We start from the raw sequence: 21,645 nt of genomic DNA, 5'->3' as shown, positions 1-21,645 counted from the left end.
CCACCTGAACCAGGGACATCACATGACTTCTCTACTCTGTGGACATGACTATGAATATGAACGGAATAAACTGTTCTGTTGATGTTGTTGTTGTTGTGTTGACTCCAGGCAGCCCAGGTGGTTCTGATCTCTCTGTTTGAGCTGAACACCCCAGAGTTCACCATGCTGCTGGGAGCTCTGCCTAAAACCTTCCAGGACGGAGCCACCAAGCTGCTGCACAGCCACCTGAAGAACTCCAGCAACAGCAGCAGCAGTATGGTGAGTTTAACTTAATAGGTTTGATCGATTGATTGAAATATTTATTAACAGTTTGCAGAATTACGGTACATTTCAAGCACAAACTCAATACAAAGGCTGTTAACTGTGAGTGGACAACCCAATTAAGCATTACACTTGTTTACAAGAGGGTCCACCATGTTCAATTCATCAAAACATTTAGAGACGTACAAATAGACACTTCTATATAGACAAAGAACAGAACAGGAATTCATCATAATGGAGGTAAAAAGGGAAAAGAAACATATACAGTGAGGGAAAAAGGGGGGGGGGGGGGGATTCAGATTTTACGGGGGCCAGTTTCGAATTGCAGCCATCCGTAGGTGCCCTTTGAGAGCGGTTTTGAAGGAGTCAAGGGATTCGCATGTCTTCATGACTGGGTAACCCTTCATTTTACGGTACGGTAATTACCAGGTAACTACCAGGTAATTACCTGGTAATAATAGGTAAGTACCTGGTATTACCTGGTAACAACCAGGTAGTAGTTATAAGTATTTACCCATTAATTACCTGGTAATTACATGGTAACTTCCAGATACATTACTCAGTAATTACTATGTAATTACCAAGTATTACCCAGTATGTATAACTATTTACTGTATAATCTCTTGGTAATTATATGGTAAATGACACACTGGTTGCCAGGTAATTACAAAGTATGTTCCTGACAATTACCAGGTATTTATACGTTTTTACTATGTAATTACCAGCTAACTACCCGGTATTTATAAGTATTTACTCTGCAACCAGGCACGATACCCTGGTTGCAGGTACTATAGGTATGTAGGTACTAGGTATACCAAGTATTTTCAACAACTACCAGGTATTTACTCTGCTACCAGGCAAGTTACCCAGTAGGTACTAGGTCATTACCAAGTATTTTCCTGACAACTACCAGGTAATAACATGGTAACTGTATTCACTGTGTTTACATGGGTACTACCCATGAAACACGAGGGTAGTAGCCTACCAGGAAATTACCAGTTGTTACTAGGTAATTTCCTGACAACTACCATGTAATTACCTGATAGGTACCCAGTAAGGAAGGAGGAACTGTACTGTAAAAGGAAGCGTGCTCTATTTCCATGATATTACCATGTACCTACCTGGCAATTGTAGATTATAATCACTGGTAATTTCCTGGTAGGCTACCCATGCGTTTACATGGGTAGTACCCATGTAAACACAGTGATTACAGTTACCATGTAATTACCTGGTAGTTGTCAGGAAAATTACCAGTTGTTACTAGGTAATTTCCTGACAACTACCATGTAATTACCTGATAGGTACCCAGTAAGAAAGGAGGAACTGTACTGTGAAAGGAAGTGTGCTCTATTTCCATGATATTACCATGTACCTACCTGGTAATTGTAGATTATAATCCTCCCCATTACCCATCAGGGTGTATTTTGAACTTTGAACTTTGAACTTTGAATTTTGAACTGGCAATAACTGTTAATTACCAAGTATTTACTGTGTACATGAACAGGTAAAACCAAGCAAGTTACCATGTAAGAAAGGTGGAACTGTACTGTGAAAGGAAGCGTGGTTTGTTTCCATAATATTACCCTGTACTTTCACTGTAACAAACCACGCTTCCTTTCACAGTACAATTCCACCTTTCTTACACGGTAACTTGCTTGGTTTTACCTGTTAATTTATACAGTAAATACCTGGTAATTAACAGTTTTTGCCAGTTCAAAATTCAAAGTTCAAAGTTCAAAGTTCAAAATACACCCTGATGGGTAATGGGGAGGATTATAAATTATAGATTATAATTTATAATCTACAATTACCAGGTAGGTACATGGTAATATCATGGAAATAGAGCACACTTCCTTTCACAGTACAGTTCCTCCTTTCTTACTGGATACCTATCAGGTAATTACATGGTAGTTGTCAGGGAATTGCCTAGTAACAACTGGTAATTTTCCTGACAACTACCAGGTAATTACATGGTAACTGTAATCACTGTGTTTACATGGGTACTACCCATGTAAAGGCATGGGTAGCCTACCGGGAAATTACCAGTGATTATAATCTACAATTGCCAGGTAGGTACATGGTAATATCATGGAAATAGAGCACGCTTCCTTTTACAGTACAGTTCCTCCTTCCTTACTGGGTACCTATCAGGTAATTACATGGTAGTTGTCAGGAAATTACCTAGTAACAACTGGTAATTTCCTGGTAGGCTACTACCCATGTGTTTCATGGGTAGTACCCATGTAAACACAGTGAATACAGTTACCATGTTATTACTTGGTAGTTGTCAGGAAAATACTTGGTAATGACCTAGTACCTACTGGGTAACTTGCCTGGTAGCAGAGTAAATACCTGGTAGTTGTTGAAAATACTTGGTATACCTATAGTACCTACATACCTATAGTACCTGCAACCAGGGTATCGTGCCTGGTTGCAGAGTAAATACTTATAAATACCGGGTAGTTAGCTGGTAATTACATAGTAAAAACGTATAAATACCTGGTAATTGTCAGGAACATACTTGGTAATTACCTGGCAACCAGTGTGTCATTTACAATGGTAAGTTCCATATAATTACCTGGAGATTATACAGTAAATAGTTATACATACTGGGTAATACTTGGTAATTACATCGTAATTAATGAGTAATGCATCTGGAAGTTACCATGTAATTACCAGGTAATTAATGGGTAAATACTTATAACTACTACCTGGTTGTTACCAGATAATACCAGGTACTTACCTATTATTACCAGGTAGTTACCTGGTAATTACCGTACCGTAAAATGAAGGGTTACCAATGACGGTAGGTAGGGCGTTCCACATTTTGGTGGCATAGGAGCGAAAAGAATTTAGTCCCATGTTTGTGCCGAATCTGGGTTGTACATGGTTCGTTGCACTCCCTCTGGTGTTGTGGGTGTGGACTTCGTTAACATTAAGGATCTAGACATAGGTACATGGGTGCTACAAAACATGTTTCTGCTGCACGGTTTATCATTATTATCAATATATAATTCCATAGTTACAGTATGTATGCCCTAATTCTGCACATTCCCCATTGTTTTCTGGCAGAGAGGTTTTGATATTGAAAATTACCTGTTTCTTAGTTGGAGAGGGAGAGTAATTTGTTGCTCGTTTTTTAGTTTTGTTTTCTTTCAATGTATTACTGTTGTTTTATTTGATCTCATTCTCTTGTGGTTTTGTTCTGTATACATTCATATTGTGCTCTATATGTGATTAACATACAAAGTGAAAGTCCTCATTTATAGAAATGCTCTTTGTCTAGTAAAGTGTTTAGACCACGGAAATATATTTCCATATTATACTTGCGATATTTTGGCAACTCATTCCCCCCCCTCTCATATATGTTCTCCAAAAGACATACTGTAGTAGTGTATGTCTTGGCCATTTTTTTTTAAATCATTTTGAAAAAATGATTTTGCAGAACCAAACATCATGCTCATTCTTGTCTTCCAGGGCTCTCCGAGCAACACGATTGGTCGGACTCCACCTCGCCACACCCCCAGTAGGACCAGTCCACTCACCTCCCCTACCAACTGTTCCCATGGAGGCCTGTCTCCAAGGTAACCAACCTTCTCTCACCTCAGTGGGTGTTCTACCTATGTCACCGATGCTATATCCCTGATGCTCTTGGATAACTATTTTTTTTTAACTTCAGTTTAGGCAACTTCACAGAATTAAAAGCATACATTTTTCTTACAACTGCTTTTTTTCTTTTTTCACAACCTCAGCTGTTTCATACTTTCACAGAATATATATATATTATACACTCATACACACAAACAACTTCACATACATTTACAAGTATTCACAATAAAACAAGGAAATAAAATACTACAAGTATTCACCATAAAACAAGGAAATAAAATACAAGTAGTGAGACAAAAACAACAGAGCTTTGACAACAATGGGAAGTGAACAATACTGAGGACAGACATGACTGGAGACAGAGATAGAAACTAGTTTAAGAAGAGTTCCAGACTGTGGTTCCTCCACATACTCGTGAACCATGGAGGACTGTATCAGAGGAACTATTCCACTTAACGTGTGGTCCCGTGGCCACTAGTGTCCACATGGACCCTTACGGGTCTGTAACTCAAGGAAGTGTACTGGCTTTGTCCTTTATCAGAAAGCCTGTGAACTAGCCTACTAACTAGCCTACTAACTAGCCTACTAACGAGCCTACTTACTAACTAACTAACTAACTAACTAGTAACTAACTAACTAGCTAGAGAGCTGCTGTGGACTGCACAGCAGCTGCTGTGGATTTGGACTGATTGGTATTGTTAACCAAAGGTGTTTGTGTCTTTAGTTTCCTTGTACTTTAAACTCTGATACACAGAAACATCTGATACCAAACCGTGTATCTGACAATGATAATTGTAGTTCTATATGTCACGGATTCTGGTTTCAAGATGATTGAAGGAGAAATAATGGTCAAAATGATTAAACAAATGACTAAAGATGCAAAACGTTTGTGTGTTCAGAGGTTTCTCCTCTCCTTGTGACTTTATGCTTTATGCTTTCCTTTTTTTCTCTCCTGTACCTTTCTATTCATCCCTCCATCCTTCTCCTCCCTCTTGCCCTGTCTGCTAACCTGCTAACCGTCCCCTTCCTCTTCTTCCCTCCCTCCCTCCGTCCGTCCGTCTGTCCGTCCATCCCAACAGTCGGTTATGGGGTTGGGGAGTCGACGTGCCGGTCAAGAACCCCCCCTCCCCCGCTCCCTCTGCCCCTCCTCCTCCTCCTCCTGCGTCTCACCCCTCTGCCCCCGCTGCCCCCCCACTCAGGGGCCTGCGTCGAGCGTACTCACCCAGGTAAGGGTGAGGAGAGAGAGAGAGAGAGGAGGGCTGGAGAGATATAAGTTCTCCCCATATAGGTGCCCGCCCATTTCTGCCTGGCGAAGATTTTCCATCCTTTTGCAATTTCTTTAAAGCGCTTTTTGCTAATTTTGTCCAAAACTCACGCAAATCGATATGCGCTCTGGCGTCATACTGTATGTGATCATTCAAAATTTGGAGGGGTGCTAGCCCCTCCTATATCCAGCTTTTGGTGTGTGTGCACAAACTTTGTCCTATACAAACATTAACTTCCCATTGACAATGAATGGACAATTTTACGTCATAGTGTCTGAGCAAATAGACTATTTTACGTCATGATGATTTACAATGATAAGAGCGTCCCGGGTGTGATTTTTCATATTCCATTCCGATTGGCTAGCAGTAACAATAACAGTACAATTCAGCATGACAGAGAGATGAGATATTTCAAGTCAGGTCTGTCACAAGGCGTCACACGAACCCTGTGTGCCTTTCTCCTGTTAGCATGTGATCATGCGTGTGTGTGTGTGTGTGTGTGTGTGTGTGTGTGTGTGTGTGTGTGTGTGTGTGTGTGTGTGTGTGTGTGTGTGTGTGTGTGTGTGTGTGTGTGTGTGTGTGTGTGTGTGTGTGTGTGTGTGTGTGTGTGTGTGTGTGTGTGTGTGCGTGTGTGCACGTGTGTGCGTGCGTACAGTATGATGGAATATGACACAGAGAACATGAACTCAGAGGAGATCTACAGCTCATTGCGCGGGGTCACAGAGGCCATACAGAGCTTCAGCTACCGGAGCCAGGATGAGCTCAACGAGCCAATCAGACGCGACGGCAAGAGAGACGACGCGGTAAGTTGTCAGCGATGCCATCTACACTACAGCTCCGTTAGGTTGTTTCCCTCAATCTTTGTTTTGTCTTTTTGATTTTATTTAAATCTTGTGTCTACAGCATTTTGCTTTGTCTTTGTGAAAGTCTTGCTTTAATATTTTGTTGCTTATATATAATGTTTTGATCACTTTCACCTTTTCATGTCCTTTTTGTAAACTAAAAAATTACAATAAATAGATGGAGGGGGAAAAAACGTTGTATATTTATTTCCTCGTTCGTATTATTACTACTATGAACAGAAATAAGTCAATTAAGTTAAATATGTGTCTTCCTGTCCAGGCGGGTAGGGAAGGCGTAGCGCCCTCGCCAGGTTCAGACGCCCGTCTGGGATTGGACACGGTGGAAGGCGGCCGGACGGCGCTGGACAACAAGACGTCGCTACTGAACACCCCGTCTCCACGCTCCTTCTCTGGGCCGCGAGGCAGAGAATTTGCCCCCTATGGCTACGGAGAGGCACTGATCGGCTCTTATGACAAGAGCGCGCTGAAAGAGGCCGTGTTCGACGACGACGTGGAACAGTTCCGAGACTGTGAGTCCCACACGTCAATGCATTGATCCATCAGACAATCTATCAGTCAAACAATCAGATAATCAGTCGGACGTTCAAACATGAATGTGAGTTCGAGAGAGGGAGAGAGAGGGAGAGAGCCTATAGGCCTATCTCACAGCCCCCTTTCCACGCCAACTTCCGGTAGATAGTGGTGTCATTTAACATTAGGCATTTACACTTTTTTTCTCTGGAGAATCTAAGTACATTTCCTAATGTTAAAATGTCAAAGACCGATAATAATATGAAGAAAACACAATGGTATAACAACTCAAATAAGTAGAATAAACCTTACCTTTACAAAACGGTAGTTTGTGGCTTGTGAAAATACCTCTTTTAACATGGAAGCCTATGGACCGCAAAAGAAATAACACCACTAGCTCCAAAAGGGGGCGTGGAAATGGGGCGGGGAAATGCTGTGAGATAGGCCTATTGCACCCACGTAATAACAAGGCCAATGCTGCGTACTGGAACCTGAACACGCTGAATGGTGATGCGTTGTCAGTGCAGTAACCGCGGCAACGCTAGGCAAGCTCATAGCAAACCATTTCATCATGTGCAGTAGGCATTTAGCAGACACTCTTATCCAGAGACAGTTACAAGTGTGAGATCGGAATAGCCGAATAAGAATGAACTCTAGTCCACAAACAACAAGGTAAATAAATAGTGAGACCAGGCAAACCATGGTGGAAAAAGGGGAGCAGTCGTTATGACTGCAATAGGCAGTTCATTCCACAGTTTGAGACCCAGGAGGGAGAAAGCTCTGGGACCTCAATGTTTTTCTCTTTTTACTGACATTAGACTTGACTTAATTATACAGAAGCGACGGAGGACTCGAGCATACGATGATGTCGACTTTCCTCATACCATTCATTAAATGTCTTTGTGAGAACCCATCTGTTGACCGTGAAGTCACCATGGAATTGTGATTAACATTTTCCGCCGGTTAGTCTGTTTTGTCTTTTGTTGGATAAACGGAAGAAAATCCACCCTGTCTACAGTTACTGTGAGCGTCACATCACAGTGCTGCGGTCGTGTAGGATGAGCTACCGTACTCGCCATCATCACATCACGTGCTGTGCTTCCCCTGTCCTCCCAATACTTCTCTCTATCCCTCCCTCCATCTCTCTATCCCTTGTCGATCTCTCCATCCCTCCTTCCATCTCTTTATTCCTCCCTCCCCCTTTCCATCCCTCCATCATCTCCTCAACCATCTCTCCATCCCTCCCTCGTCTCTAAACATATCTACATATCTCTCCATCCCTTCCATCCGTCTCTCCAGGCCGTCGGCAGGAATGTGGTGAAAACAAGATGGTTCTTCCCAAGGTGTTTGGTTCTGGTAATGATGCACTCTACCTCCTGACTAACTATAACTGACTGACACTGTGTGTTCAGTCCAGTGCGCTTGTACAGTATAGTTCATCTATCATGTTTCATGTCTCACTAACTCTGTGCTGTTACTGACTGTACTTACTGACCCAAGTGCTTGTGGGAGTGGGAAATGGTGTGCGTGCGCGCGTGCGTGCGTGCGTGCGTGCGTGCGTGCATGCGCGTGTGCGTGCGTGCAAATGCCTACAGTATATTTACTTGTTTGTCATTGGAAAGTCTGGTTCCGCATCAGTGAACACAGTATCTCCTCCACGTCCACAGTTGGTCAGGATCACTGTGACCTGGTGGCGGAACTTTTGAAGGAGCTGTCCAATCACAACGATCGTGCGGACGAGAGGAAGGGGGCACTGGTGGAGCTGCTGAAGATTACCAGAGAGGACAAATCAGCCGTCTGGGATGAGCACTTTAAAACCATTCTGCTCCTCCTGCTGGAAACCCTGGGAGATAAGGATGTATGTACTGTATGCCACTTGCATTAGGGATGTCAATGATGGATTAACCCATTTAGATTCTACAAAATGTCTTCTAAATCATGACAGTTTTCTGAAAAACCGATGTTTCTATGTCAGTGGTTCTCAAACTATTTCACGTCAAGCACCCTAGAAATTATATGAAATTGGCCGTGGACCCACATCAGAAAATGTGTTGTTCCAGGCACCCCCCCAGAAGCAAGGACCTGGCTTAAAAACGTTGTAACATTAAACGCCATTGACATTGAAGGGAAAATTATATGTAAACGAGCAAATCATCCAACCAATCACAGGCAACAGGTATTCTGATTGACCAGTATGAGATGATGTATGATGATAAGAGCTGATAATTCCGCTAAATATGATGTAAATTAAACATCAAAACATTAAATGCCATTGACATTGAAGGGAAAACGTACGTCATATGTAAACGAGCAAATCGTTGGTGGGATGTTGGTGGGAGCGACTCACGGGGGCAGACAGCATTTCATAAACAGAAAACCTGCATACATGTGCACACGTGTAGTATATGCTAGGGATGTAATGATTTTGTCGTTAACGCAAAAAGAGAAATGTCTGGATATCATTGGCCTGTGACGGCTGCTTGCCTCGTAGATGCTGAGATACCTCACGCTCCCAGCGTTCATACTGCATGTGCACATCATTTGCACAGATTCACTGATCTGAACAACCCCCACCCCCCATGTGAGACACCTCAGCAGATGTTTTAAACCCCCACCCCCCATGTGAGACCCCTCAGCAGATGTTTTAAACCCCCACCCCCCATGTGAGACACCTCAGCAGATGTTTTAAACCCCCACCCCCCATGTGAGACACCTCAGCAGATGTTTTAAACCCCCACCCCCCATGTGAGACACCTCAGCAGATGTTTTAAACCCCCACCCCCCATGTGAGACACCTCAGCAGATGTTTTAAATCCCCACCCCCCATGTGAGACACCTCAGCAGATGTTTTAAATCCCCACCCCCCCGTGTGAGACACCTCAGCAGATGTTTTAAACCCCCACCCCCCATGTGAGACACCTCAGCAGATGTTTTAAACCCCCACCCCCCATGTGAGACACCTCAGCAGATGTTTTAAACCCCCACCCCCCATGTGAGACACCTCAGCAGATGTTTTAAACCCCCACCCCCCGTGTGAGACACCTCAGCAGATGTTTTAAACCCCCACCCCCCGTGTGAGACACCTCAGCAGATGTTTTAAACCCCCACCCCCCGTGTGAGACACCTCAGCAGATGTTTTAAACCCCCACCCCCCGTGTGAGACACCTCAGCAGATGTTTTAAACCCCCACCCCCCGTGTGAGACACCTCAGCAGATGTTTTAAACCCCCACCCCCCCATGTGAGACACCTCAGCAGATGTTTTAAAGATCAGCAAAACTGAGCAAAAATCTCTATGATCGCTATGAAGACAAATTAAGGCGTGTTGCGTCATTCCCTGTTTAACCCATTTAGGCCTGACGTCGAAATTAACAAAACGTTCGCTCTGAAAGAATATATATTCAAAGATTTGTGCCGCAAATTAAGGCGTGTTGCGTCATTCCCTGTTTAAGTTACCGTGACTTAGATGAAAAACTGCAAGGAAGAAAAAACAGAAGTGGAAGGGGAGTTTATACCTGTGGTTCTCAAACATTTTAATATCAAGGAACGGAATGGAGGAATTTGGTTCCATTTGTACTCTCTCAGAGTTCTAGATCTGTAAGTGTCCATTTAGAACCACCTCAAGGATCCCAGAGGGTTCCTGGACCCCGCTTTGAGAACCACTGGTCTATACATTAGACAGACTTCATACAGATTGCACCGTAGTCATTAGACGTTAGTCGTGCTGTGATGTACTGTGGAAGGTCATATATATAGTGTCTTGTCCACAGCACACCATCCGGGCCATGGCTCTGCGTGTTCTGAAGGAGATCTTGAAGAACCAGCCGGTCAGGTTTAAGAACTACGCTGAGCTGACCATCATGAAGACCCTGGAAGCCCACAAAGACTCTCACAAGGAGGTGGGTCCCTCGCACAGCAGCTGAGACTTACCATAACACGCTGGTTGGAAACATGGAGCAATATGCAGAGTAGTGCTAAAGATATATACTGTGTGTGTGTGTGTGTGTGCGTGTGTGTGTGTGTGTGTGTGTGTGTGAGTGTGAGTGTGTGTGTGTCACTTATATTCTTTGAGTTTGTAGATAACCTATTTTCACTATTTTTGAATGAATTAATACAATTTGTGAAAAAAGCACAGCAGCTGAGACTTACCATAACACGCTGATTGGAAACATGGAGAAATATGCAGTAGTGCTAAAGATATACTGTGTGTGTGCGTACACACAATAGATAACCTATTTTCACTATTTTTGAATGAATTAATACAATTTGTGAAAATCCATCTCCAGTTATGGCTGCGGTAATTAACATGACAGATCGAGTGTTTGATGTCTGTCCGTGGTTCAGGTGGTGCGAGCAGCGGAGGAGGCAGCAGCCACCCTGGCAGGCTCCATCCATCCAGAGCAGTGCATCAAGGTGCTGTGTCCCATCGTCCAGACAGCGGACTACCCCATCAACCTGGCTGCCATTAAGATGCAGACCAAGGTCATAGAACGCATCACCAAGGACTCGCTGATCCAACTGCTGCCTGACATCATACCTGGACTGTTGCAGGTACAGTAGCTCACATGACATGACATGACACGCACAAGAGAAGCCTTTAGTGAAGTCTGAGGGGACATAACATAACATAACCAAGTATACCCTATACTTCATTCACTGGGGTCCCCCAGGGCTATATACTAGGTCCCCTCGGTTTACCCCCCTACACACCACAAATCTCTTTGACAAAAATAGCCAGTCCTCACAACGCATACACATTGGCTGTTTTTCGCAGAATTTTTGCCAACGACATTCCCAGAAAAGAGACGCTAAGGTTAATTTTTACAGTACTGATGTACTGTAGTTGGCCTCCAACTACTGTACTATGATAATGGGTACAGCACAACGGGATTTGCATAACCCAATGGGCATCGTTCCCAAATCAGTAGAATCAGTAGATCGAGCAACAGGAGGTTGTAAAGTGGTTTACACGAAATTAATGAATATTTAAAATTAATAACAACCAAATCTAACGTAACCTAATGCAGCATAACATACTATAATGCGACATGCCACCCAACCATCTGGCTTCACTCTAAGAAGTTAGAATAAACTATTAATATAAAAAAACAAGTCAAATCAAACTATATTTGATGTAGATTACTTTACTGTATTTCATACACACAACCTCATGTACTGTATTGGATAATAAAGGGTTAATAGAAAACCAGCTGAAGTCAGAGATGACAACTTGTGTAAATGGTGTGACCTTGGTGTGTGTGTGTGTGTGTGTGTGTGCGTGTGTGTGCGTGTGTGTGCGCGCGCGTGTGTGTGCGTGTGTGTGTGTGTGTGTGTGCGCGTGTGTGTGTGTGTGCGCGTGCGTGTGTGCGCGCGGGTGGGAGGGGGGGGGAGGTTCCAGCGTCTAAAGGCTTATTTGGACAACATGTTCATATTTGGACAGTGGGAACAATTTGCCTTATTTGTACGTGGAAATGTTTGCGTGTACTTTGCTCTCCCTGTCATAACCCTTGCCTCTTCTGGAATGCTGCCTGTCTGTCTGTCTGTCTGTCTGCACTCTGCAGGTTGGACAAAATGACTGGGGCTGTCACGATCGTGACATTTTACTTGATTAATTGTCACACAAATAATAACTTAATCTTTTCAAATGAAGAGTTAAAATAGCGGATTCAACACATTGTAAGGTTGTAGATCGGCTATTTCCGCTATTTTTAGAAAATATTTGAAAATACATTATATAGCTAATATGTAGCGGTTGGTTTCTTGTGGTGTAACTTATTATTTTAAGATTCATTATTGTATGTATTATGGATGTTGACAACCGAGTATGATATCTTGACTTAGGACAGACCGAACAGTTTATGGCACAATGTTGCTGTATCTGTATTTCTTTGTCGATGCTGCTATTTGATTTGAGTTGAAGTGGATGCGCTAAATAAAATGTATGTTGAATTCAGAAACAATAAACATCTTATCGTATGAACATTTTTTAACATGGAAACCATTATGATGATTATGTAAAATTATGCTTTTATTTGAACCTATACTAGCTCCGGACCTATACAGGTCCATTTCACACACTCCCAGAGTTAAATAAACAATCTACAGTGTAGATTGGGGTCCCAGAGACCTTTAGTTTTTTAGAGGGGCGCTAGCACATCCTATGTCCAGCTTTGTGTGTTTGTGTGTACCACATTTGTGATGATTTGATTGGCCAGTTTAGTTGTGTGTCTTTGTGTGTACCACATTGTGATGATTTCATTGGCCAGTTTAGTTTTGTGTGTACCACATTGTGATGATTTGATTGGCCAGTTTAGTTTTGTGTGTTTGTGTGTACCACATTGTGATGATTTGATTGGCTCTGAGCACGGAATGTGATGTATGATGTATGACGATAAGAGCGCCCCTCACTTTTAAAATCAAAAATCACACCCGTGTGAACTGAGTGGTGTAAGGCCTGTCTGACGTAATGAAATCATGTCTGACGTAATGAAATCACACCCGGGTGAACAGGGTGAACATAGCAACCATGCTCATTTTTTCTGCACAGACTAACAAAGCCAGTTGTAGGAGTGGTTTACACCACTCAAAAATGGGTCTGTGTCCTAATGCATATCAAACTGGGACAGAGAGCAGTGTTAGCTGATGTGTTGTGTTGTGTTGTGTTCACCAGGGTTATGACAACACAGAGAGCAGTGTTAGCTGATGTGTTGTGTTGTGTTGTGTGGTGTGGTGTGGTGTTGTGTTGTGTTGTGTTGTGTTGTGTTCACCAGGGTTATGACAACACAGAGAGCAGTGTTAGCTGATGTGTTGTGTTGTGTTGTGTTGTGTTGTGTTGTGTTGTGTTGTGTTGTGTTCACCAGGGTTATGACAACACAGAGAGCAGTGTTAGCTGATGTGTTGTGTTGTGTTGTGTTGTGTTGTGTTGTGTTGTGTTGTGTTGTGTTGTGTTGTGTTGTGTTGTGTTGTGTTGTGTTGTGTTGTGTTGTGTTGTGTTGTGTTGTGTTGTGTTGTGTTGTGTTGACCAGGGTTATGACAACACAGAGAGCAGTGTTAGCTGTTGTGTTGTGTTGTGTTGTGTTGTGTTGTGTTGTGTTGTGTTGTGTTGTGTTGTGTTGTGTTCACCAGGGCTATGATAACACAGAGAGCAGTGTTAGCTGATGTGTTGTGTTGTGTTGTGTTCACCAGGGTTATGACAACACAGAGAGCAGTGTGAGGAAGGCCAGTGTCTTCTGTCTGGTGGCCATCTACTCTGTGATTGGAGAAGACCTCAAACCTCACCTGGCTCAGCTGACCGGCAGCAAGGTAACTGCACACATCGTCGCTGTCGTCTAGAAACCTGGTATTTCCAAAATGGTTACTTCTCAGAAAAATAACCTGTGTGAACAATGGTTCCAAAGTGGCTATAATTAAGTCACAAGCGCTTGTTAATAACTTGTATTTGTTCAATGTTTATAAAACCCACAGACACGCTTTACACCACTTCAAATCACAAATGGCTAAAATAGCCGATCTACAAGCTTGCACTTGTAGTGGAGTAATATTTGACCAGGAGTATCTATACTTTGACTCAGGTACTGGGATTGAGTGCTTTGTCCACCACGTCATACACCTAACATACTGTACACATACACGTCCCCCCTACAAATACTCTACATACATACAGATTATGTGTGTTTCTATGTGCTGCTGGAGTGAGCTGGTTAGGGTCAGTTGGCCTTGAGTGAGTTACATAATGTTACACGTTTAGCAAGGCCCTCTCTGATATTGACTGACTGTCAGCCACAGTAACTCAGAATAAAGCAAGATAGATGGAAGCTCTCTCTCTCATTCCTACATCATCATTTATCCAGAACACAGTTGTCATGCCATGGTATAATTAAGCAATATTACACGAGAGGGTGTGGGTTAACGTTATTATTGCCACGACAGGGATGCGGTGAGGAACGAGACGAAGTCGAGTTCCGCAAGCATCACTGAAGTGGCAATAATCACGTTAACCCACACCCTCGAGTGTAATATTGCAATTATACAACAGTTACCCTTAAAACTAAAATCGCTGAAAGAATATATTTTTTTTAATGACAGATGTAGTCACTACGACCACAAATGTCCCAAGAAACTAGCTAGCCTAGCCACCGAGTTTGCTAGCGGTCTGGGAGAACAGAGCAGCTGAATTCTTTGTTTTGATTAGGTGGTGAATGGTGCTGGTTTAACCCACGGCTAGAAGGCTGTTTCAACCAATCAGATTGCTTCCTCGAAACGACCTGTGGTATAATATATTGTATACAGTATACTGTATGTTTGAAATTAGCTCTGACATTTCATCACCGTTCAAACAGGGTGAATTGAACGTGATGGAACAAGGATGGTCAGAGGCTTTGATACAGAACATTAGGTGGTCATCAGTGAACCATCTTACAGTATGCATCACATAATCCTTAACTAAAAGGACCACCGAGAGGAAACGCTCACATTACTTTACACATGTATGTAGGTGCAGAGCAGAGGGAGATGTTTTATATGCTTTAAATTCAAGCTTCAAAAGCTTCAACCGTAAAAGAGGTGTCATAAGTTTTACTGCAGTATTTGCCAATGTATAGACAGACAGAAAGACAGGCATGATCCTGAGGGAAGTCCTGTTGTCTTAGCTGCACCACAGTAAGGATAACACAAAGATGACAGGTAGAGAATGAGTACAGTATAACTAGGAGGATAACACTATATTAAAAAGAAGTATAACAATATAAAAACGAGTACAAAGACCAAAAGATCCCACCTGGCCTTCTGAGCCTGGGCTAGTCAGGTACTGTAGGTATCGTGTGCATTCTGTCTCCAATAAGAAATAGCGTATACATAGATTAAAGACTACCTGGCCTTCTGCACTTAGACTGGCAATGGTAGCATGGGTATTAATAATCATTTGCAGATAACTAGAAAGGGGCACTCTGTAGATCGTGTATCAGTGCCAGGTTGGGTTGCCTACCCATGCCTACCCACCCAGGCTTGTCGGTTTCAGCCATCAGGACCCAAGGAAGCTGTGGGGGAATAGCATTTTTACAATATACGTACATTGTGCATTTGTGGTGCACCTTATGTGCAGAAGTGAAATGCTTTTGGAAGTCCACTCTGTAGCGGCCCCTCAACATAAATTCCAGTTTGGGGTTGATGGGATGTTGTGTTCATGTTACTGTACACTAGTATATGGCATTTTTGTGAGAAATAGGCCTCACCCTCTAATTTGGGAACCTAATTACAGGTAAACGGTATGTTCTCAAAACTCAGTTTGATGTTCATTGTCGCATGACTCCCAAGATCATCTTCCTATAACTTTAGACATGTCTGTCTGTCTGTCTGTCTGTCTGTCTGTCTGTCTGTCTGTCTGTCTGTCTGTCTGTCTGTCTGTCTGTCTGTCTGTTATGCAGGGCTTCTCAAAGCCCCTTTTCTCTTTCTCAAATTGTGCTGTGCTTCGCGGACCACTTGCCTCCAAATATACAGTATACCAATAATATGATCTATTAAAGCGTATCACCCACACTCTGTACATACTTCGAACTGGTAAGGACTAGTTGTTCCTAATTTGGTAAAAAAAAGTGTGAACTGAGCGGTGCAGCTATACATTTATTGTTATAGTTACTGTACTGTACTGTGCTCTGTACTGTACTGTATTGTAGTGTACTGTGCTCTGTACTGTATTGTAGTGTACTGTGCTCTGTACTGTACTTTGAGAAATGACAGTTACCGTGTGCCGGCCCGGTTCCGGCGAGCCTTCCCACGTCCGAAACGGTCGAGAAATGACCATGTGGGGGTCTCCGGGGGGTCCCCAGAACATCCAGACCCCCAGGGACACACCCAGGGGGCCGGTCCTGTTCCGGCGAGCCTTCCCACGTCCGAAACGGTCGAGAAATGACCATGTGGGGGTCTCCGGGGGGTCCCCAGAACATCCAGACCCCCAGGGACACACCCAGGGGGCCGGTCCTGTTCCGGCGAGCCTTCCCACGTCCGAAACGGTCGAGAAATGACCATGTGGGGGTCTCCGGGGGGTCCCCAGAACATCCAGACCCCCAGGGACACACCCAGGGGGCCGGTCCTGTTCCGGCGAGCCTTCCCACGTCCGAAACGGTCGAGAAATGACCATGTGGGGGTCTCCGGGGGGTCCCCAGAACATCCAGACCCCCAGGGACACACCCAGGGGGCCGGTCCTGTTCCGGCGAGCCTTCCTGCGTCCGAAACAGTCGAGAAATAACATACGTAGGGACACACATAGCTGCGTAATGGAGCGGAGGCACTGCTAATACATACATATACATATACAACATATTTCTACAACAGTAATATTAGTGGCACACCCTATGGGTCTAAGTGAAATTGCTTGTGTATTACAAATCAATTGGGATGAAATATGTAAAATTATCTGATATCACATTATCTGACTTGAATGATTGCGATCATATTAGGAAAATCAGGAATGTAGTTATTTTTGCTTCCGTAGTTTCTGAATCATCTCACCTCGTTTTTGTTGTCCCGTTTACTCACATGACCGCGATCTCCCTACTTCCTCCACAGTAGTTCAGTACTGTAACTGTACATGCAACTTTTAAAATCATAAATGTTACATAGCTCAAAAGTAGATGTTATCAGAATCACTGAAGCTACTAGCTGACTAGAAAGTAAAAACACTGTTTAGACTCACGTCAACACGTCCGTGTGTTGGCTATATTCCAGAATGATGCTTTAAAGTTGACCTTGGAGCGAAGAGGACACAGGCAGAGAGACCTGATGAGCTGGGACTGTAGCCAGCTGGTAGATGATTGCCGAAGACTCGATTAGCCATTGGACTACATACAGCCTGATTCATACTTGGTCACGTGACAGTGTCCAGTGCTGAGAATAGCCGTCGGTGAGATGGAAGTATGAGCAGAATTAAAGTGAGATGTCTGATGTGTTTGTTTTCCAGATGAAGCTGTTGAACTTGTACATCAAGAGAGCTCAGACCACCAACAGTAACAGCAGCAGTTCGTCAGACGTCTCAGCCCACTAGTCCAGTTAGTGGACCCGAGACTCTGATCCAAACTTCCGCTGCTTGAACTGAACCTGCACATCCATCCATCCCGGAAACGTAATCGTGCCTCTTCTCTGAGCTCCGTCCCCCCTACCGTCTCTAAGCCACACACTCCGCTCATGTGGAAGGCTCCACCCTTCACCACACCCACATCTGTTGTCATTTCTCTCCACTCCAGTCAACCTGTTTTTTTCCTTTGTTCGGTTCATTTAATTGATCCAGATCAGCTTTAAATGAGTGACGGTTCAGTGTCCTGCTCGAGCTTACACGGCTGCAACTGCAGGTCGTGGGCTGCTGTAACTGAGAGGGCCGAGAGGACGTCTGGGAAGTCAGAAGGTCGCCGGTACGACCCTCGGTCCGCCCAGTGTCTCTGAGCAAGGCACTCAAACCTGAAACACTGTCATCGGAGCCATCTGAGCATCCATCACCTGGGTGAAGCTGTGAAAGTGAACCATTCCATTACAAGAAAGCCCCCTCTCCCCAGAAAGTGTTGAATGTAAATCATGTTTGGATTTAGGTGAAGGGAGCAGGTATTGCTGTTCTGATGAGAACCAGACACACACCCTGCCGTACACAGAAAATTAAAGGAATGCAGTGTGAAAGTGTGTCACTTCTAAGACATTCCTGTCAAATTAGTTTGCTTACATGTACTGATGATCAGAATACTGCAGCATTCAAAGCTGTTTGGGTGAAGCAAATCTTGCCGGATTGAAAAATACAGAAATTTTACATGGATTCCTGGAAACATGGATAGTACATTATAACATTTTTTAATTTATATTTATGGTTTGTCAGTAATTCTATCATGGGTAAGGCAAGCCCATGCAACCAAGTGCTGTTGGTAAGTAAAGCTGATTTGTTTTTGTTTTTTTAAACTATGTATTTGTGAATTGAATATTACACTCGAAAAGGTACCGAACTTCCAGCAATACATTTGACAATCTTTTGAAGTAGATTAAGAGTTGATTTGGTGGTACAGGGGTCTCCGTGAGACCGTCGGCAACTGTACCACAGAATAAAGGAAAGACAAAAAAAATTACAATTAATTTTGAAATTACAATCAGCGAACCGACATGAACCGAAACAAAACCCCACCCTCTTTTCCTGTCACTTCAGACAATGAATGACCCACATTGAGCTCATAAGTAGAGGTCACCGTCAGAACATTTCATCATCTTATATCTTCTTGTAGTTCATCCTGCTTTCATAAACAAACACCGGAACCACACCAAACCCCATGTCATCTTCCCTGTAGTATCTGTGATGATGTTATTGCCCAGACACTGAACACTTTTATGCGAAGAGGAAAATCCTTTCCCAGTGTAAATAATGCAAACTGCTTTGACTTTTGGGGAGGGCAGGGTGGACCGTGCAGACCGGACCAGAACGAATCCAAAATACTTTGACCAAGCCTTATTCCTTGTACACACACACACACACACACACACACACACACACACACACACACACACACACACACACACACACACACACACACACACCTTTCTTCAGTGGCACAGTGAGCAGCATTGTAGCTGGAAAAGTGTAATCTGCATAATCTTTCCCCCACGACGGTATGAACTGAGAGTTACGAATGCAACTAGGATTCTATAAAAGTCAGAAAGAATGAAAGGTTCTGAGTGTCACTCCACCTCTTACTGCACCTCCCTTCTATTACAGCTTCTACAATAAACCGTAGCCGCAAGGAAAATAATACTGTACATAAATGTTTTGGATCAGCGCTTCGCAAGGATTTTACATAACGAAGTAAGAACGAAAACAAAACAAAAGAAACGGGTTGGTTATCTCACTTTTTTGCACGTTAGCTTGCATGTTATCTGGCAGCACACGTTCAACTTTGAGTGGTTTTTTGACGGGGCCCAGTTTATTGGCTATTGAAGTGCACTTCTGACATTATGGGTTTAGTCATCTCCTGTTCTTAACTTTTGTTATTTGGGTAGAGGAGGTTGCCATGGTTACCAGTGGATCAAACCTTTACGATCCACTTTGACAGCTGTGAACAAACATCACTCGCAGCATCTTTCACTTTCACACCATTTGTGTGAGGTACGTTTTTAAGACTGGGCTTTGAAAAGGCAATGAGCAGAGAGATACTGTAATAGGTTTTGATATTTATTCATGTTGTGATGCCTCTCCCACTGTCTGCCGGACCTTTGTGGTTGTCAGCTGACACTTGGGAGGGGGGGGGGGGGGGGTTGTGCAGCTCAGCGTCGCAGCTCGGCGTCGCTTTGCACTTCTACACTTGGGTTATGACATCTTATACAAACTGTACACCCGAATGTGTCATTAGACGTAATCAGGCGTACCATTCTACAATTTGAGCAGGCAAGCTCTAAATACACAGAAGACATGGGGTAATATTTCGCGGCAGTATATGGTCTCACATCAGAACAATGGGATTTAAGTTCAAAATCTTAAAGTTTCCCTTTGAGATGATGTCACACGAGTGCAATGAACATGCATAGTGGTTAACTGCATGTTCCATAACCCAGAATCACTGGATATGTTTTGACATAATCCTCGTCTCTATTGGAGTGAATAAACAGGATTCCGTGCAGACAGAGTGGGAGAGGTGTCACAGAGTTAAGTAGGTATTCATGATCGAAGTTGAAATTTAGGAATCTTTAATGGGAACTCAATTTTATTTTGACCCACATTTGTGGGAATGTCTTATTTTTCTTGTTGTTTGGCCTTATTGTACTAATGAAAGTAAACTGACGTATGTACTGTATGTCTGTCACACAGAATACTTAGTACTGCAACGCAACAAAAAATGTGTTTGGACTTGAGGAAGAAGGATATCTAAAGTACAGATTTTAGAGCTGATGTAACAGAATTTTATGGATCGGAAATATAATCCGTGTCTGACTGTCTGTACATGAAGAAAATTCCCCATCTGTATTTATCACACCGATGTGTGTTGTACTTGACTCCTCTCCCTGTTACCCCTCAACGGGTTTTAATGTTCTCAGACGAGGCCACATTCCTTTTGCAAGTACAGTACTGTCTGTCTTCGACTTGAGAGGAACGTTTCTGATCTGGACGACAAACTGTCCTGATTGTCTCTCTACCGATACGGTATTCGTTGCAATCTGTTCACTATGCATGTTCCGATCGGCCTTCCCTCTCTCTATCCCACCTCATGTAATGTTCATATCTGTATTTATATTTGTTTAGGCTCTTTTATTTAACTTTATTATTGTATTGCTTTTCATGACGGTCTGTACAGAGGGCAGTTGTTAATGGTACATTTGCAACGACAAAAGTAAAACGAGAACAAATTGTTTTTGCTGTAGAAATAAAGCGACGTGAGTTGACCTGGTTCTGTGGTTATTTAAGCCGTGCATTTAGCTGATAAATATTGTTTCACAGGGAGGGTCACATGTCATTTTACAAACACATGGGAGAGCAGAGGTGTGCTTAGAGTGTTCTGTATAAATATTAACCTGTTGAGAGTCATCTCACACCAGTGATAAAGATGAGTGTGTGTGTGTGAGCGGAGAGGAGCTTTGGTTCTGCAAAGAGAAACAGCACAATTCTTTCAACCACGTTTATCCCGGTGTCCCTATTTTGGGCATGTCATTATTGGCAGAAAATCTCCAAAAATGCTGTTTCCCCTTTTCAAAACTAGCAGCTTTATAAGCTCACAATGGCTCGCAAAGAGACTTGTACATTGTCTAGTGTAAATCGGAAAGGTTATTTGTATGTGTATTTGATCAAAGGTTTAATTCTATTTGTTAATGTTTTTGACCTCCACAAACTGCCTATTTTATGCTGGGTTTTTTCACTCCATTAACTTATTTCTTCTTATTTCTTCTAAGTGAGTTAAAATGCAGCCTTCTCTTTATTTACCATGTTGCCTGTGAGCAGCTCTGAGTAGCGATTACATTGCATCCAACCAGCTGGACATTGGCAGTGGGTGCACGTGTGTGTGTGTCTCTCTCTCTCTCTCTCTGTCTCTCTCTCTCTCTCTCTCTCTCTCACTGTCTGTCGCACAGACACACACACAGCACCTCTCAAAGGTCATTTGAGGTATGTCAGATGGCCCCAGTGACATCA

General features: G+C 43.2%; 1 protein-coding gene across 11 annotated transcripts in view; it reads left to right on the top strand.

The window, feature by feature from the left end:
* The window catches only part of clasp1a (cytoplasmic linker associated protein 1a), a 77,684-nt gene extending 57,914 nt beyond the window's left edge, over positions 1 to 19,770 (top strand). For 6 of the 11 annotated variants that reach the window (XM_079518420.1, XM_079518418.1, XM_079518417.1 and 3 more), the window contains 11 exons: positions 109 to 258; positions 3,739 to 3,845; positions 4,950 to 5,096; positions 5,791 to 5,938; positions 6,258 to 6,507; positions 7,808 to 7,864; positions 8,176 to 8,366; positions 10,277 to 10,405; positions 10,851 to 11,057; positions 13,692 to 13,808; positions 17,461 to 19,770. In XM_079518420.1, the coding sequence (XP_079374546.1) occupies positions 109 to 258; positions 3,739 to 3,845; positions 4,950 to 5,096; positions 5,791 to 5,938; positions 6,258 to 6,507; positions 7,808 to 7,864; positions 8,176 to 8,366; positions 10,277 to 10,405; positions 10,851 to 11,057; positions 13,692 to 13,808; positions 17,461 to 17,544 (1,587 nt within the window). In that variant the 3' untranslated portion in view covers positions 17,545 to 19,770. The remainder of the gene's footprint in view (positions 1 to 108; positions 259 to 3,738; positions 3,846 to 4,949; positions 5,097 to 5,790; positions 5,939 to 6,257; positions 6,508 to 7,807; positions 7,865 to 8,175; positions 8,367 to 10,276; positions 10,406 to 10,850; positions 11,058 to 13,691; positions 13,809 to 17,460) is intronic. The other 5 variants (XM_079518423.1, XM_079518422.1, XM_079518421.1 and 2 more) reach the window with 1 other exon arrangement.
* The last annotated feature ends 1,875 nt before the right edge of the window (positions 19,771 to 21,645 follow it).

Source organism: Electrona antarctica, assembly GCF_951216825.1.
Source record: "Electrona antarctica genome assembly, chromosome: 13".
Classification (NCBI taxonomy): Eukaryota; Metazoa; Chordata; class Actinopteri; order Myctophiformes; family Myctophidae; genus Electrona; species Electrona antarctica.
Note: the sequence above shows the minus strand (reverse complement) of the source record. Positions and strands in the feature narration are given on the sequence as shown.